This window comes from Henckelia pumila, chromosome 2, assembly GCF_033568475.1.
Source record: "Henckelia pumila isolate YLH828 chromosome 2, ASM3356847v2, whole genome shotgun sequence".
Lineage (NCBI taxonomy): Eukaryota > Viridiplantae > Streptophyta > Magnoliopsida > Lamiales > Gesneriaceae > Henckelia > Henckelia pumila.
In genome coordinates, this window is record NC_133121.1 from 138,545,572 (window position 1) to 138,558,572 (window position 13,001).

At 34.1% G+C, this 13,001-nt stretch overlaps 2 protein-coding genes across 6 annotated transcripts; one reads left to right on the forward strand and one right to left on the reverse strand.

Moving 5' to 3' along the window:
* The first annotated feature begins 257 nt into the window (after positions 1 to 257).
* Positions 258 to 7,205, forward strand: LOC140881394 (uncharacterized). 2 transcript variants are annotated; one of them, XM_073286676.1, is made up of 6 exons: positions 258 to 393; positions 732 to 1,170; positions 1,496 to 1,579; positions 1,744 to 1,813; positions 2,170 to 2,252; positions 7,078 to 7,205. In XM_073286676.1, exons 2-6 carry the CDS (start codon positions 751 to 753, stop codon positions 7,084 to 7,086), a joined length of 666 nt encoding a protein of 221 aa, XP_073142777.1. In that variant the 5' UTR covers positions 258 to 393; positions 732 to 750; the 3' UTR covers positions 7,087 to 7,205. The 2 variants fall into 2 exon arrangements, with proteins under 2 accessions (XP_073142777.1, XP_073142776.1); XM_073286675.1 differs by lacking the exon at positions 7,078 to 7,205 and adding an exon at positions 2,466 to 5,134.
* LOC140881393 (pumilio homolog 12-like) lies at positions 7,026 to 11,311 on the reverse strand. Of its 4 annotated transcripts, none has more exons than XM_073286674.1 (6): positions 11,121 to 11,311; positions 8,497 to 8,910; positions 8,238 to 8,397; positions 8,054 to 8,163; positions 7,583 to 7,841; positions 7,026 to 7,508 (listed from the first exon to the last, which is right to left on the reverse strand). In XM_073286674.1, the coding sequence occupies exons 2-6, from the start codon at positions 8,841 to 8,843 to the stop codon at positions 7,401 to 7,403; spliced, it is 984 nt and encodes a 327-aa protein (XP_073142775.1). In that variant the 5' UTR covers positions 8,844 to 8,910; positions 11,121 to 11,311; the 3' UTR covers positions 7,026 to 7,400. The 4 variants fall into 4 exon arrangements, with proteins under 4 accessions (XP_073142775.1, XP_073142772.1, XP_073142774.1 ...); XM_073286671.1 differs by having other exon boundaries at positions 8,012 to 8,163; positions 11,121 to 11,306; XM_073286673.1 differs by having other exon boundaries at positions 8,012 to 8,163; positions 8,497 to 8,940; positions 11,121 to 11,306.
* Positions 11,312 to 13,001: the final 1,690 nt, after the last annotated feature.

The window sequence follows — 13,001 nt, forward strand, 5'->3', positions numbered from 1 at the left end:
AATTGTGAGCCAACCCTCCTATTTTATATGTTCAGACAAACGAACTCGACTGACCTAGCCCATTGTAATAAATGTAATCGTGTTTTTTAGTGGAGGCTGGGAGAGAGTGTTGCAATTTTTATTGTTTAAAAAAGTGTTTAATTTTGATATCGTTATTCGTGAAGTCGCTGTTGTTTTATCTAGCGACTTTTGTTATCTTCAATTCTTCATATTTATTTTCTGAAGGCAAAGCAATAGAGAAAACCCTATTGTGGTTTTAGAAAATTAAATTGCTATAGCGCTTTTTATTACTATTCACGAAATCCCACTCTGCAAATTATCACAGGCCGATCCACACAAACCGAGCGCTGTAGCCACCGCCGCCATTTTTGAGCTGCAGTTCCGCCCGTTCAGGTGCTGTTTCTTTTCTATTTTCTCATCTTGCTCTTTTTCGTGATTCATGATTTTACGTAAGGTTTCCCTTGGACGGAAGAATTTGATTGGATTGTTCGTGTTTCACTTTAATCCAATGTTGGTAGGGTTGGGACTGAAAATTGCAATTTTTATGAAAATTAGGGGAAAAAAACTTGCTTTTGGTGGTCCCTATTCTTCGTTGTAATCCCTGAGCATCTCTGGATGACAATTTCGGTCCTTCAACTTTCTACATATCAAATGAAATATTGCTTTTAGTTTAAACTATGTGGAATTTTAGATTTTTTCGAAGTAGACGTAAGTTTCTGGTGGCTCTGCAGGATTTTGAAAGTTGATGCTATGGGGGGAAAGCGGAAAAATGGTGGCGAGGATGGTTGTGGAAGTGGGGACGAAGGAACAGAAGAAAAAAAAGCGAAGAAGATGAAGCAGCAAAAGGAGGCCTTGCGTCCATCGATGATTAAGAACAAGGAGAAGAGGTCAGCCATTCATGCGAAATTGAAGCTCCAAAAGAAGGCTGACAAGCGGAAGAAGGTCAAGGCTCGTGAAGCAGCTGAGAAGAGGGCTCTGGAGCTTGGTGAGGATCCTCCTCCTAAGAAAACCCCTCGCACAATAGAGAATACACGTGAACTGGATGAGACAATATGCAAGCCGGATGATGATGAGCTCTTTGCTGGCAATGATGCCGATGAATTTAGTAATATTTTGAAGCAAGAACTGATTCCGAAGGTCTTGATAACCACATGCCGCTTCAATTCAACTGTAAGTGTTTTGTTATTAGGTTAGTGCCATTATTTTGGGGCTGGCTTGATGTTTTTGGACGCACAACCTACTTTTTATTAAAAATTAAAGTATCAAACATGTTTTTCTTGGGAGATAACTTAACCAATCTCCTGGTGTCGGGGGAGGGCCTAGGTATATAATTGCAGGGCAGGAGGCAATGGGGTGATTATATTTATTTTGAGGATGGTGGGTCTGGCCTACCCGATTTGTGTGACTGCAGCGAGTTTTACTTAGGTTCCATTCATACTGCATCAGTGAGCGTCTAATGCTCTGTTCAATTTCTGGCTGATTATTTATACTGCAGAGGGGACCTGGTCTTGCTTCGGATCTTCTTTCTATAATCCCCAATTCTCATTACTACAAGCGAGGAACATATGACTTAAAAAAGGTTCAGTCTTTAACTTCTCTCCCTCTCCCCCCTTCCCCGCTTCCTCACTTCCCCCCACCATGTTTTAAAACGATATGCCTTCGTTAAGTGAGATTTAAATGGTACTATTGTTGTCCATGGGACACGATTGTATTTTGTTCCATAAATTGTCATCACTCCTGCAGATTGTTGAGTATGCAAAAAATAGGGATTTCACTTCAGTCGTGGTCATCCACACAAGCCGCCGAGAACCAGGTAATCCTTACTCTAAGCCTAGCTTGATGGTTTTTGTGGCATTAACAATTCGTTATTGATACATGTGGTTTTATGTTGTGGGTTTTAAGTTATTTGTGGGACAAATGCAGATTTGGGAAGTTCTTTGCTGGACTTCAAAAACCTGTATAACATGCTATTGGTTTAATATATTTAGCTGATCAGTAATTATCTTAATCAGATACTTATCTAGCTTGTTTCTGAGCAAATTTCTTGACTGTTTGGTTGTTGTAAAATTGAAAGGGAGACGGACTTTAAAGCCTTTAAGGGATACGTCAGGTTACCTTTTATGTTTCATAATAGAAATTGACTGTGTTAATTCTTGTGAGTTGCTGCAGACGCTGTTCTGATCATTGGGGTGCCTGATGGTCCTACCGCCCACTTCAAACTTTCAAATCTTGTTTTGCATAAAGACCTTAAGGTTTGATTTTCATTCAGCTATTCTCATAATGCATCTGTTTTTATATAAAACCTGAAGAAAGTGAACTTTCATAAAGTGGAATTTATTTCACCTAATCTTGACCATTTTATTATCATCATCATTATTATTATTATGATCATCATCATCATCATTATTTTTGGGTCACTTGACGCACTGAACTTGTTATTTGGTTGTTTGTATTGCTGTAATAAGGATAAGGATCGCTCGAGATTGAAACTAGCATTTGCGATGCCGAGTACCACGTTTCATTGGTATGAAACATAGAGATGTTCAAAGCATGCAAATGGATATTCATATGATGAATGATCGAACTAGCCTATCCGAAATTTCCAAGTGGTTATCACTTATCGAGTGGATAAAGTCCGCGATTTTGGTTGTACACCATTAGTCCTTATTACTTGAAACATCATTGAGACTCTATATTCTAGTACTGTGCTTTGACTCATTTACTGACTCTATTAGGGTCATCAGGTGTCGGGATTGGGTACAGTTACGACACATATAGGAGTCGATGCTTTGTTGTCAAGGATTCACCGCACACTTGCGAGTGTGGATATCCTATGCAATCTGAGGAGATATTAGTGTGACGAATCTCTGGCCAGAGTACATGATGTGTTTTAGGTTACTTGGTTTCCTAGTAGCACATGTGATGTCACGATTTGATCTTCAAGATGCATTGCATAGTTCTCGAATCTCGAACGACTCTCGATTTACCAATGGTTGTTGATTCGATCGGGATATATGGATGAAGGAACCGTACTGTACGCTAACCAAAATCTATTGGTTCTTGCAAGCACTATCAGTGATACCTAGGGAATCATGGGGCGATGTTGCTAGGCACTCTTACCATGATTCGATGGGCAAGTCGAAAATTATTGTTCCGAGTCACAAGGAGTTGTGAGCCCATGGCTAGCTGTATTCCTGAACCATTGAGGGTCAAACAAGTATTGGATTTTTAATCCCGTTGAGATAATTAAATTTAAAGATTTAAATTTAGTGAATAAAGAAGTGGGACTTCTTATTTAAGAGTAAAGGGAGTAAGATTTCCTAAAATGACATAGTGATGGACATTTTTGGAAATCACTGAATTTGGATTCAGAAAATTTATCTTGACTTTAAAAGATGCAGAAATGGTTTCTGTGCACATTGGTGAAATTGGTTTATCAATCTGAGTCACGATAAATTTTATATTAATTTCTGAACATGCGGGCTTTGCTTGTCAGGCTTGAACTTATGACTAATGGGCCCTAAGCTGTTAGCAACCCACATTATAAATAAGTTATTGCAGTGCAGAAATTACATAACATAGGTCAAAATTTAGAAAACCCTAGAGAATTTCTCTCTAGTTTCGGCCGCCCCCTTCCCTCTGTCTTGGAGATTTTTCAGTCTTCAAATTTCGAATTTGCAGTCTGAATTAGCAGATCAAATCTGTTATTTCTCTTCGTAGAAACTTCTGATAGACTTTCTAGTGCAGTCTATCAGAGGGATTAAACTTCTGTTCGTGGACCTGATTGAAGAAACGTTCGTTCATCAGTTCCTGGGATATACAACAAGAGCAGTTTAATCTGTTGGTGTTCATAATCTCGCTTCGATATTTTAAGCTAAATTTATATTGTTTAAATTTTATGTTATCAATTTTAATCGTAGGAATTTGATACTTATATGGAATCGTTCCATATAAAATTTTAAAACTTTCGCTGCACCGGGTATCACTTTCTTTTTCGATCCGGAGAACGATCGTGTACCAACAGACCGGTCTTCATATCAAGAGAATTTTTCTAAGCTGGCGAGCAAACTTTATCATAAACAAATCAGTTGATAAGCAATACACAACTACCAAGGATCAAGAAGTCAATATATTACCCCAAATTTGCATTGCCTAAAGTACGCGCAGAGGCTGTCTACAACCGTTGTTTCCTCATTTGGATGATCATATCCAAATAGCACATTTATTATTATGAACTCTCTATTAAGGAAGCACGATGACATCAAGGAAGACGAAGACATCTCTTCTCTTTTTTTATGATGTGGGAACCCACTGTCGTTACCTTTCGGTGCATATTGGGTCAACTTTCAGACTGACGCAATAGCATAAAAACGTAGTTAGACAGATAAACCACAACAAAAAAATCTTGTGTGATAGGCTAGTCCAAGAACGTGTTGGTAGGAAGAATCAAACTCTTGACCTATGGTCAAGAGTTCACTTATTCCACCAAATTGGACACACTCTTGGGGACGACGACATTTCTACTCTTGAATTTATGAGTAATGCTTCTACAATCGAACATTGAATTGAAAGTTGCAATAGATACTATATATAGAGATTGCTTGAAGAAAGAGAAGATACAAAAGCTCGATTTTTGCAACTTGAAATCTCTCGCATCTATAGAATCTATTTGAGCACTTGAAATTGTCATATTTATATTTCTTACATCAACCCTTCCTGAATACGAAAGTTATCAGATCCTAAGGATCATCTCTAGAGGGTTTCTCAAATCCATTCACTACTCGAGAAAGAAGATTTGAGTTCAAGGGTTTGATAGTTTAAATTTGCTTATTCAAACCAAGCTGAAATTGTGCATGTTTGATAAGCACTGTGAATTTTATCTCCTTGAAATCTAAGAATTCCAAATTATATGTCCTAAATGGAGTTCTTACATTATCTTGTTGGTATATTTGTGATTTGCGTGTGCTCATTTCAATGGAGTTATTTGAACTGTTTCCACACTCTAAAGTGGTTCAAATAACTACAAAAGTTGATAAAGTTGGTTGATTGAAAAAACATCTACTCAATTGTTTGTTTTTCATCAAAACAAAAATTTTAAAATGTGTATATTCATCATCCTCTTCTACACATCTGATCTAACAAGGTGCATTTATTAAGAGGAAAGACAAATAAAAAAAATGGAATTTTAGAAAATAAAATAAACAAATGTGGTTATAACCAAAGTTAATTACATGTGAGTAAGTTACATGAATCAACAAAATATATCATTCTATTGAGTATTGTCATTATAATTTTGTTGGTTTAAATAATTTGTTTTGAATTTTAATTGTTTCAACTTATATTTCTCACGTGCAACATATATTTATTAGTTCTAGTGTGTATATATATATATATATATATATATATATATAGAGTGTACATATACAGAGTATGATGATACAATGAAAAAGAATAAAAATGAATAAAATCAAATTTGAAATAGAATAGGATAAGAATTGAATGATAATTATATCTTATTTCAATAATTAATACCAAAAGAAACGAAAGAATAATGGAATAACATTATTTTTAATTATCAAATCATATTTTTAGTGCCAAATAATAAAATAATATCTATTCAAACGATTTTTTTTTTTTATTATTATTATTAAAACAATAATCGTTGATTATGCATTAATTATTATAAATTATTATTCAGTTTAATTAATCTAAACTTATATTTTCATAATTACTAGTATCATTTAATTATACTAATAAATTATTGTAATAATATTTTTATAATAATATTAATTATTAACGTCAAAAATAATAATAAAAAATAATTATTATTATTATTATTATTATAAATCAATCAATCAAAATAGTAATAATTTTCATTATATAATAATAAATTAATTATATAATTATTTAAAAATGTATATTATAATAAATTATTATTACTATATGTTAATATGAGTTGAAATGAAGTAAATTGGGGCAAAAATTAAACAAAGTAATGGAAGGTAGTAATTGAAAGTGGCAATGTCCAAAATAGATGGGAATAGTCTATTTCGAACGAGAAACATTTTCATTTTAATGTCAAATCATACATGAATATAAAAAAAATGCGATACTAATGTTCATTTTACTCTTACTGCATTCTTTCATACAAACATGTTTATATATAGGTATTTTGTTTATTCACTGACATGCTCTTAGTGTTTTGAATCATTATTTCCAAAAAAAATGTCCGAATTTTTCCTTCACAAAATTATAATCTATAAATTTTATTAAAGAAAAACTCCTAATCTATAAATTTTATTAAAGAAAAACTCCTAAGCATTGTTTGGAAACAATCTCAACTACTATTTAAAAATGTCACTAGAGAAAAACTGCGTAAGCATTTTTTGGAAACAATCGCAACTTCCACTACCCAAATCGTGACAAGTAGCACTTTAATGCGGGTTCAAAATGGGCAGTAGAGTTTATTGAATTACTGCGTAAGCAGTTTGTAACAAATATATATATAATATATATATATATATATTACAATTTTTCAATAAATATTTAACATATATTATTGCTTTAAAGTTGTCAGTTAAAAAATAAATTAAATATAAGATATAAACATATAATATCATTACAAAAATAAAACGTTTGATCATGAATCGAAAAATATCACAAAAAATGTTAAAGATGTAATAATCATGATTCACCTGCTAATTGAATATTGAATTATAGTGACTAAAATTTAAATTTGCCAATACAACACGTGATTTTAATAAACATAAACATTTGAAATTTGATAACTTCAGCTCAATCAAATAAAATTGCACGTACATTTTTTTTTAGTATATATATATATATAATACATGTCACTATATATTTTAATATTAGTATCATTTTAACTCAATCATATAACTAATTAGTTATAAAATAAGTGATCTTACGTTACATGTGCTTTTTACTAGTAATATAAAAAACATTCTTATGACTTGTTCAGAACAAGTGTTGCAATTGTAGATCACACTCTAAGCATGTTGCAATTGGGATAATACTTCAGAAATTTTTTTTCCTTGCAAATTTGATCCTTCATAGAACGGGTAGAACACAGACTCAACACACATGGTCAAAAAACGGATAACAAGAGTCGCCACGGGCGATCCAGCACCCAATTCTGAGTGCCACAATCGCATGGTGAAAGAGAAACAGAGGGCATAAAGAACAAGAGACCATACGGCCATACCAACTACGTACGCACCAACATCACCGAAAAGACGCAACAAATTTCTTACGCCGAAATAGTAATGTTTGTGAAAGATAGGAAGAGTAAAGATTGCATTCACAAGTCACTTGGCACCCTTCTTAGCTGCCGCCTGTCACCTTGGCTCCAGATGGGTCTTTCTTTTCCACACTCTTGATTACACCAAAGCAAGAGCCTGACGCATGTCCCTATTCCTCTTTAATTCTTTCTTCAGCAGTTGAGAGTGCTGGCGAATCAGATCGTCCAAAGTCTTGAGATCAGTTCCCTGCAAGATTATATGATGTATTAACCTTACATTTGTTTAATTAAAGAAATAAAGATGAGCATCGTTATCGGTACCTTAGCATACTTTTTAGCGGATTCGAGAAGAGAGAAGCCATTAGGATCTGCTAGGACAGCCAACAAGTGAGGATCCTCGATAATTTCAGAAATGATTTGAGGTGCATATTTTGCTCTGGATGCACCTATCAATTTCTTGATAACATTGGTTCCATATTTGTGGTAGGACAGGTAAGTGAAAAGCCCCTGCATTTCATCTACTATATGACGCATCAGATAGCGTTTCTCTAGTCCTATGAGATGCTGAACGACAGAACTCCTGAAACCGGGTTGTTACGTTTTTTCAGTAATAGTCATTTCGTGTTTCATGAAAACAAGTCGCATTTTCTTGAACAGTTCTATAATCTATATAGATATGTATAAACAACAAATTTACAAGGACAGGTGAATTATGCATGAAGCTAGATATGAAAAGGAATGTAGACATACCCAAATTCATCTAAAGACAAATTATATATGTCTGATAGTAACCTTGCAATAATAGCCCGTTCGTCGCTTGATATAAGTATTTTTAAGATTTCGGACCCGTTCTGGTCCACGGCCAACTCTAAACAATAATCAGCAATGGTTTTGACTATTGGCTGGAAAAAAGAAAATAATTAACTTTTGCAGATATCTATAAGTCCTAAAAATACGAAGGAAGGATAAAAGTTACTTCAGTTTCTTTGACAGGGAACATTTTGTAGCACTGGGCAATGACTTGGGAACCACTGGGGTGGTTTGCCAGAGGAATGGCAAGATAACTAAAGAATCCGATAATAGCATAGTTTTGTTTTTGTCCTAGAATCCCTATCAATTTCTGCATGATATCCGATCTACAAAGAAAAAAAAGACGAAAATCATAAAATGGGGCTAAAAAACAAACCGGGCCTCTACGAGCCGAGGTACCAAGGCGGATATCACATCATACATACCCATTAGGGTTGAGGCAGACAAGCATGAGTAATCGGGCATCAGCAGTGAGCGAAGAAACCAACTGGTTCATCTGTTGTTCATCGCAGACTTCGGAAAGACAGAGAATCACAGAGCCACCAAACCGATCAAACATCAACGAACAAATATGATCTTTCAACTCTGAAAAGGCCAATTGAATGTCCTCCGGTTTCCTATGCTGGAGTATGCGACATAAGGACCTGCAACCATCTAGATCCATTGCTTTCAAAAACAACTCGCCCTTCCAATCTTCTAAAGACTCTGGCACCAGCGGCAGAGATGGCGGGTTTGCAGAGGGAGCAAGCTCTGAAGTTCCGTACTTAAACATCGATTATGTTTCAGCGGGCGCCGATGACCTTCTTCTTTGGGGAAAAGAGGGCAAAACTATAATGATTCTGTAAAGAGAACAAAGGGGTTCATACCTACTATAATAGGGAGGGAAACAAAGAGAAATTAATAAAGCAAAGATATGTTGAGAAAACTCTCAATCTATAAATGATAGAAATTCATTTATTGTGCCGCAAGGTGTAAATGAAAGCCTCATTAACTACAAATCAAGAATGGTAAACAAATTTATGTTGTCCTCTCTGTTGTATGGGTGATCAACACACACAAAGTCTGTAGGGGAAAAAAGACAGTGGACAGAAAAATTGTTACCTGAAAAACTAAATAATGCAGTGCAATAAAATAGCTGAGAATTTATCAAAATTGAACTTTTCATAGAAACTTTAACTTTCCAAAAGATGGAACTAATTCACGAAGTCAAAATTTCAAGGGATACAGTGTACATGTAATATTTTCAGAATTCAATCTGGTAAAGCATTATAATATTTTAGGCTTTCGTCGAATCAGCAGTAAGAAAGTGGGGTCTTAGGATTGGGAAACTTCAATCTCGGGCTCTCTTTTTTTTGTGGTTATGTTTTGTTTTTTTTTTTTAATTTTTTCCAGTTATCCGACTATAGCTTGGTTTCGAAAGTGTCTCTTAATAATTCTATATCTCCCAAAATACATAATAATAATTAAAACTTAAATCACCCACATTTTCTTCCTAAACTTTAATATATAAAATTCTTTCGAATACCATAATTAAAATGTAGGTGCTCTCACAAAGTCTAACAAAGAAGCATGGCAAATAAAAATTAAACAACAAATATAAAACTTATGCCAAAACAGTGTTAACAGAAAGATATCTGTGACCTTGCAACCTGTATTAAAAAATCGTAAAACCTCTGGACCAAAAACAACAAATGATCAAAGAGCAACAACGAATTCCAGACCCATCACAAACCAAAAAGACAAGCAACGTTACCAACTGCAAAAAAAAAACAAATCATACCACAACAAAATCTATTGTGCTGCTGAATTTGAAAGGTGTCTGTCGATTTAACAGATTTTCGAGATTCATAATAATCGCTGGTTGAACCTACACGGATCGAATAACTCACTACTGCATATTTATAGATGGTTTAGTTGTTGTGTCAATATAAAACCTCCACTCTAAATTGATTGTCCAGTACATCAAAAATGTAAAATGATGTGCCCCAACTCCATTTTTATGGCCTTCAAAAGGCTCTTCCCTTGAACATTGTTCCTCACAAGTAACAAGCTACAAATGCAGATAATCAGCAAGCCTATTTTTGTCATCGCTCTGTTTTTGTAGCAGGTGATAGTTGATTGATTGTTAGACTATCCGAAAGCATATTTTCATTTCTAGTATCCCAGAATTTCAGAACGGAAATCTGAACCACCAAGAGATGCAGATCTTGAACATGTTCATATACCCTTTTGTTTTATATTGCTCCCACCTTCCTCATTCCCTACTGCGCCCTCACAAGTTTTGAATCAGATAAGAACAAAGAAATTTGCACATCATTATCAAGGCTGAACCAGTGAGAAGCAAAAGAAAGAACCCAAACTACGCATTATGTCATGTGCTGAGATACAACTAAAAAAACTATTATGCCGAGATAAAACTCAATTGAATAAATTTATCTACAAATTATTTTAAAGCAAAAAGTATAGACAAATTTGAATCAAGTCATGAAATAACACATGGGGAAGGTGAAAATTTATGATACTACTCCATTTTTGTAGAATAGGTTTTTAGATGCTCGAATCAATTAAGCATGATGCATAAAAGATCATAAATCATGTTTCTCCTTGAAAATATGGTGATCATACTGCCCAAATAGTCGTTAGCCAACGGTAAATCTAACTACAACAGAAGGCTGAAAGAAATTTGGAAAATCGATAAAAAAAAAAAAAAAAAAAAAAAGCACCGTGAACCGCACCAGATCTATACGGCGTAAAGGAGACCGACACTGTCAGCGCAAAAAATAAATTACAAGCGAGAGAAAAGAACTATAAGAAAGCAGATCTGAAAAAAATTATCTGAAGAAACGAGAAAGCAGATAACATTAGACAACGATGTACAGCGTTTGGGTGAAAAGGACGAAAAAATCGATGAAAGCAAACCTATACCAAGCTTTGCAATCCCAAACAGAAGCCGCAGACGCGAAACAACAGGAAGATGGAAGAATGATACACATTTGATTCACAAAAGAAAAAGCAATAAAAAGCGAGAAATGGTAGAAGCGGTGATTACCGTTCCCGTTCACTACTCTTCCTTAGACGCGTTTGTTCCTTAGGCGGTGGAGATATAGACCGGAAGACGCCTGTTTTTTTTAGCATATAGAAATTTAATTTTATGCAGTGGTACGACAGGGATCAGCTAAAACCAAAACGTATTAATTCAATCATTCTGTAAAACAGAATATTTATACAAAGCAAAAGCGGCATGAAACGAAATACAAATATTTATAATCGGAAAAGAAACCAAATATAAGGAATACCACTTCATTAGAATTTACGTGGCTTATATATTTTGTAATTTGCAAAAGGTTAACAAGATAGAATGATTAGATTACTGTCATCTTATTTTTGGAAGCCATATTTCTTTTAATTAAAATAGTTTGTTTATTTCATATTTGTAGCTACATGATTATTAGTTGAGATTGGATTTGCATCTAATAAGAATGACGATGTGGAAGAAGCTTATGAAGGTAAAAATAGAAAAGGAAAAGATTGCGTTGCGTTGGGATAAAAGTTAAAGGAAGAAAAAACTGTGGTTTATTTGTTTTTTTATGAGATGATAAAAAAATACATTTTAAAATTTTAATTTATTATCGATTATATTTTATGCCCAGTTTTCAGTATGTATGCGCTAAAAAATTTTATTGGCCAATTTATTTTATTTAAAAAAAACATAAAAATATCAGAATGCACAAAATTTTGAGCTGCAAATTTTTCTCAATTAATTATAAACAAATTATTGTTAACTCTATTTAATTTATACAAATAATCATGAAATGTTCTTTTCATGATGAAAGGAATTTTTTTTGTTAGTAATCGTATCACTTTTAGAAGATATTATTAATGTGGCATTGGCTATTAAGACAGAAACAATACATACTATTTTTTATCCTTGTGTACCGCATTTACAAAAATACAGTTTCGTTCCGTTTTTTGCTTTAATTTATGGAACATTTTATATAGCCTCTGTGAAAAAAAGGGAGGGGGAGAACTCAAAAAACTCACAGACGAAAAACAGTAAATCTAAATGAAAAAAGAAAAACCGACAACGTTCAGGCAACCCCGAGAAGCAGTACAATGTTCGGAAGTCAATGACGATAACAAATAAAAGAAAATCAACAGCAACCACATCACAAGTGAGTGCAGCAAAGCACGTAGAAAAATCTAGGCAGCACGTATGAAGAAAAAATAAAATAGAAGAAGTAAATGTACCCACTCGAAGCTTCCCAATCCCTTGCAGAAGTAACACCTTGCAAAACGATCAAGAGGCCAATAAATTGTGAACATCTGAGACCTAATATGCAGAGACAACACAACAGAGGGAAGAATCAAGTAAAAAAGCTTACAACTGATCGGACAAAAATCAAAGAAATCAACAAATTCACAGACAAAGATTTTCAGATCTATGCAAAGTCAGTGACACCCACAATTTACTACAGCGCATATCTAAGTGCACACACCTATCAAAACAGTCTTACAGCCTTTGTCCAAGAAGCATATGAATCAGCAAACCCACAGGCGAGACATTCCAAATATATCCAAAAACAACAAGAACAATGATTTACCAGAACAAGACTTTAAGTAAAACCAATAAATTTACAACAAATATAAAAAAATCTTAAAACCTATGTCAATCTATGCAAAGCCAGCGACACCCACAATTTACTATAGCACATATCTAAAAACAACTGACTATAAACAACCATCACATAAGGAATATTAACACAATGAAGCATATGAATTGAAAGACAGCTTACCATTTCTCCGTATAACAGTCTCTTGTTCGCCGAACAAGACCACTTATGGGATCATTGAAGATTTTGTCTCTAGATTCCCTTCCACATGCAATGTGGAAACAATAAGTAAAACTCAAATCAAATAACAAAAAAATTAG